This window comes from Cryptotermes secundus, unplaced genomic scaffold (assembly GCF_002891405.2).
Source record: "Cryptotermes secundus unplaced genomic scaffold, Csec_1.0 scaffold968, whole genome shotgun sequence".
NCBI lineage: Eukaryota > Metazoa > Arthropoda > Insecta > Blattodea > Kalotermitidae > Cryptotermes > Cryptotermes secundus.
In genome coordinates this window covers 641,508-647,464 of record NW_019719376.1, presented here as the reverse complement: position 1 = coordinate 647,464, position 5,957 = coordinate 641,508, and the positions used below count along the sequence as shown (strand labels likewise).

The following is a 5,957-nucleotide window of genomic DNA, read 5'->3' as shown; positions in this document are numbered from 1 at the left end:
TTCGAAATGTGGTGTTGGAGAAGGATGGAGAAGATCAGTTGGACCGATTATGTCAGAAATGAAGAAGTGTTATTTAGAGTCAGTGAGCAGAGGAATATCCTGCACGAAATAAGAAAACGGAAGGCTAATTGGATTGGTCATGTTTTACGCAGAAACTGCCTTCTAAAAGAAGTTATTGAAGGAAAGATAGAGGGGCGGATAGAAGTGACAAGAAGACGAGGAAGAAGATGTAAGAAGATGCTGGATGACCTTGGGGACAGAAGAGGGTACTATCATTTGAAGGAGAAAGCTCTAGATCGCACTAAGTGGAGGAATTGTTTTGGAAGAGACTGTGGACCTGTCGTCTTGACAGATTACTGATGATGATGATGATCCATATTAATAATGTATTACTATCTCCTTTTTGAACTTCCAAAAGTTTCTCCACCAGAATTCTGAATGTACTTCTAGTGTCTCCATTCAAGCTTTGTGTCTAGAGCATTGTAATCTCCTAGTTTCACTCTTCTAACAATAACACATAACACATTGACATACACAGTGTGTCCAGGATCCATTAAGACTCATTTTTTTTAAATTTTGCCGTGTAATGCCATCTGTTGGCAAGTTGTGGCGTTAAGATTCTTGAAGTCTCAGCTGTGGCTGTCTTATAATTTCAAAGCGCAAGCATCGCTGCATCATGTGTTCTGACCTTGAATGTAACAGTACTGTTCTGACTCTCGTCGGAAAATGGCAGTTGAAGAGAGAAGCAACATCAAATTTTGTTTCAAGTTAGGCAAAATAGCCGGAGTAGTGTACAAAATGATGAAAAGTGTGTACAGTAGTGATTGTTTGAGTCGCTCGAACACTTCTCGATGGTATGCTGTATTTTGTGATGGCAGGGAGGACAGTGAAGACGCTCCACATGCATCAAAGCCGAGAACAAGTTGCACTGGAGAAAATGTGAAAAAAGTGACCGAAATCCTTGCATCAGACAGATGTGTTTCTGCAAGACTCATTGAGGAGCTTTTGGGAATACCAAAAGGTACTCTGCATCAAATTTTGACTGAGGATTTGGGCAAACGGAAGGTCTGTGCACAGTTTGTACCACACGCACTGTCAGGCAATGACAAACATGCCAGAGTGGAACACTGCAAAGACATGTTATGGTCAGCCCAAAGGGATACAAAATTTACAAAATCGATTGTTACAGGTGACGAGACATGGTGTTTTCAATATGAGCCTCTCACAAAGTGGCAGAGTGCAGTGTGGCGGAGCCCAAAGAAGCCAGCCGAAACCAAAGAAAGTGCACATGCAAAAGAGTCGAGTAAAGACACTGCTAACCGTTTTCTTCAATTCCAAAGTAATAATTCACAAGGAATTTCTGCCAGAAGGTCAAACAGTGAATTCTGATTATTAAGTCCTCAATCGTTTGTGGGTGAGAATTCTTCAAATTCGACCTGAATATCCTGGTCGTTCCTTCACGACAATGCCCCACCCCACAAATCAAAGATCATGTGCGATTTTTTGGCCAGAAAAGGGATCACAGTCCTTGATCATCCTCCATATTTGCCAAATTTGGCTCCAGCAGATTTCTGGTTGTTCCAAAAAGTTAAGTTGGCGATGAAAGGAAACCATCACAACACCATCCAGGACATCCAAAGGGAATGTACCATAGTTTTAAATGCAATTCCACAAAAGGAGTACAGTGACTGTTTTCAAAAACTTTTCAATCGATTCCAGCTATGTATTGATTCAGAAGGAGACTATTTTGAATAAAAAAGAGTGAAATTTTGAAAATAATTCATGTCTTGTATTTTTAATTAACACAGTTCTAATAGAACGTGGACACACTGTGTATTGAACACATATTTATGTTGATAATATAAATTTCAAATTTTCTGTTTAAAAAAATCTTCCACTCCTTTCTTCAATTCCCATCTTGGTTTCCACTTGCTAGAGGGCTATCCACATCTGTATAAAGTTGTTGTTGTGTACCTTAATATATGTAATAACTGGTCATCATCTTATTTACTGATGCCATCCACATGTTCATATAATGTCCCCAGGAGAGTGAATAATGTGGCACAAAATACTCAGGCCTAACCCCACTCTTTCCAGTAATACCCTACCCCTCAGAAAAATGTATTTAACACTTATAAAGTTATGGGAAAAACTGTGAAAAGGATGCATAAATAATGTAAATAAATACTGTCATACCTATCAGTTAAAGGCTGATTACTCACTTTCATTTTCAGAAGACTAATGGACAAATTTTTATTCTTTGCTTCACTGTATAATGAAGATACAAAGTGTACTTGAAATTGTCTCTTTTCGTTATTATTCAGTATTGCATGTCTGGGATGAGACAATATATCAGTTTCACAGTAGAGTGATTGCTTGGTTTTCAGTGTCATCCATTAATGATCTGCCTTCTGTAGGGTCCCTTTTTGTGTATTAACGATATGTTTATGGTATGAATGCTGCATGAAAACCTGTTTGGTTAGCAATTCAGCAAGAATTTGAGGGGTAAGGATAAGGAAATTGCTCAACCTGGAGAAATGGTGGAGCTTGAAGTGAATCACACTGATGTAGAAGACCTTATTCAGGCTCACAATTGGGGGCTCACTACTGAGGATCTTCAAGAATTGAACAACTTCATTGAACATGATAGTGAGAAGGAGGAATAAAACCAAGATGACATCATGTCCATTCTGAAATCGAAGAATTTTTTACTGCTTGGGACAATGAAGAGACCGATCCTCAGATATACAGCCATAGAACAAACAGAACTGTTCCTCTGCAATTTTGAGGACAAAGGGATTTTCTACTTCAGCAGGTTGTTAATGAAGAAGAGGAGGTCAGCACAGTAGTCAACTCTTGATAGTTTCTTCAGAAAGAGACCAACTTTGGAACCATCAAACTTTCAAGTCAGCACCTCTAATGATCCCTCAATTTTTATTTTATGCTCTATTTATTTCTTATTTATCCATGTTCCTCTTAATATTAATACCTCAAAGTTCTTATAATGTTTATTTATTAAAATTGCATCTTTAAATACAACAAACTATGTTTTTAGGGTGAATAGTGTCAACTACTTCAACAAGTACTTCAAGTTCATTCATTCATTCATTCATTTATTTTTCGTTCCATGGATCCACAATACAAGTGAGATATAGGACATGTCCATACAGTGATTATTCTTAAAATTAATAGAGCAAGAACTAAGTACATAAATACAAAAAAAGTATAAAATACAAATACAAAAACAGAAACAAATCAGAAACAAAACATGTAGAATCAAATAGATTCCAGTCATATAAGTTAATTTTGATGAAACATGCAAAGTATTCAATTAATAATAAAAACTGTGGTTTTTGTGGAACAAATTAAAACCATTAACTGAGGAATCACTGTATATGATGTATTAAATTAGTAAGAGACTGTGGACCTGTCGTCTGACAGATTACTGATAAATGAATTTCTCAGTAGAACAATTAGTAGTGTAGTTGCTTGAGGCACTATGCTACAAGCTGGAAGATCGAAGGTTCGATTCTTTGTGAGGACACTGGATGTTTCAATTGACCTAATCTTTCCAGTCATACTATGGCCCTGGCATCACCTCAGCCTCTAATAGAAATGAGTACTAGGAATCTTGCTGGGCATAAAGGGTGGCCAGCCAGTCTGTAAGCCAGATAATCTCACCACCATCTGTGAGCCAGTTGTCTAGAAAATTTGGGAGCCTTGATGTCTCTCAACCCCATGGGTCTCCACGGCCTTTTACAGGGATAGTTTTACTTACTTACTTATGGTGCTGAACCATTCTTGAAGAGCCGCCAATTGTGCAGCTACTCAAGAATTTCCCAGAATATTGTGAAACTTGAAGGTTCATTACCATGTTTACAAGAACCCTCCACCGGTCCCTATCCTGAGCCAGATCAATCCAATCCATACCATCTCTCCAAGATCCATTTTAATATTGTCCCCCCACTTACACCTTGGTCTTCCCAGTGGTCTCTTTCCTTCTGGCTTTCCCATCAATATCCTATATGCATTCCTCTTCTCCCCCATTCATGCTACATGCCCTTCCCACCTCATCCTCTCCTTGACTTGATCATTCTAATTATACTTGGAGAAGAGTACAAGTTATGAAGCTCCTCAATATGCAGTTCTCTCCAACCTGTCTCTTCATCTCTCTTCAGTCCAAATATTCTCCTCAACTTTACATTTCTTTAATAAACACATGAACAAATTTGTCTTTACATTAAGAATCCAGATGTTTGTTGCAGTCACTGGTTATTCAATTTAATGAACTGTCACTGTTCCAGATATTTCTCCATATACTATATATAATGATGATAAGTATGTAAATTGACTGAACTGGAATGGCTAACTGGCAAACATACCTCTCTGTTCTGAAGTCTGGATTCCCAGGCAGTAAGTCGGGTGAAAGCGAGATGAAGTAACATAAGAGATGGAAGGAAATTCCACAGCTGCATTTCAAGTTGTGCTCTCAGCAAATGGATGAGTACTTCACATTCCAGGCTGTAGAGTACTTCATTCATTAGCACCTTACATTTATAATTTAAAAAATGACACAAAGTTTCTTCTAAATGTAATTTAGATATGTCAGATTCCACTGTCCAAGGTCCCACAATTTAATTCCCAAAATGGCCGTAGTATGTCGCTGGGGTGTTGAGTCAAGCAAACTCATGTACCCAAGCATGTTTGGACAAGTTCAGACTTGCGTTTACATGAGCCGCAGACCAAATGAGTCGTTTGTTCTCAAGCAGCAGAGGAAGTAGTACATGTCCGTGGCACAATGGTTGGGGAAAAATGAGTGACAAGAATCTGGAGCAGCGAATAAACATAATGTTTTGTGTGAAGATTGGTAAAAGTGCTAGTGAAAAGTCAGCCCTATTAACAGTGGCTTAAGAATACACTATGAAGAAACTGAGGGTTTTTGAATGGCATAGGCAGTTGAAGGAAGGGCAAGATGTGCAAGAAGAGCCAAGAAGTGTTCTTCAATCACTAGGGGATAGTTCACTGTGAATTCAATGCACAAGGACAAATGGTGAATCAAGAGTGTCATTTGGAAGTGCTGACAAGGTTACGGGAATCTGCTCGGAGGAAAAGATCCAAACTTTGGCCTGACAAGTGGATTCTCCATCATGATAATACTCCTGCACATGACGTGTTAAAGAGTCTGCAAGTTCCTGGATAAGGAATCCATTACAAATATGGATCATCCATCTTATTCACCTCACCTAGACCCATGAAATTTTTGGCTCTTTCCAAAATTAAAAAATGCCCTGAAGGGACAAAGATTTGCTGACATTCCTGACATCCAGTGCAATGTGACATTACTGTGAGGTATTTCAGAAAAAGGATATTCAAGACTGTTTCCGGCAGTGGCACCATTGTCTCATGAAGTGCATAGCTTCACAAGGAGAGTACTTTGAAGGCAAAGCAGCCACTAGTGCACAGGTAAGGAAATTTTGCTTTCACAGTGCCATTCCAGGAATTATATTGTTGCACCTTGTATGTATGTATGTATGTATGTATGTATATATATATATATATATAAAACTCCTTAACAGCATGTTTACAGAATGTAAAAGTATTACCATATTGTTAGAGACTTGAATTTTGTATGGTCTGATTTTAAAACCCTGAAAACATACTACTAAAATGTTGTCATTACTGTCAGCTTCTTATTGTGATGTTTTAAAAATTTCTTTGGCACTTTTCATACTTACACAGATGCAGCCAGCCAATCAGCTGCTGAATTACAAAGCTTGGATATACTTTTACACAAATGGATTATATGATGAGAAAAGCAGAACGTTTATCTTTAACCTTTAAATGCCGGACTTCTGAAATGGTAGTAAGCTTGAGCTGGCCAGAGTTTATTAAAATGCCCGTCGCTACTCTGCATTTAAATGTCCGTTCCTGTTAGAGCGCTTAAACAATTTTAAGCA

The 5,957-nt window shown here is 38.2% G+C and overlaps 1 protein-coding gene across 2 annotated transcripts in view; it reads right to left on the bottom strand.

The window, feature by feature from the left end:
- LOC111865633 (KICSTOR complex protein C12orf66 homolog) overlaps positions 1-5,957 on the bottom strand; it is a 64,459-nt gene that overhangs the window by 33,014 nt on the left and 25,488 nt on the right. For both annotated transcript variants that reach the window (XM_023853817.2, XM_023853825.2), the window contains exon 5: positions 4,383-4,521. In XM_023853817.2, the coding sequence (XP_023709585.1) occupies positions 4,383-4,521 (139 nt within the window). The remainder of the gene's footprint in view (positions 1-4,382; positions 4,522-5,957) is intronic.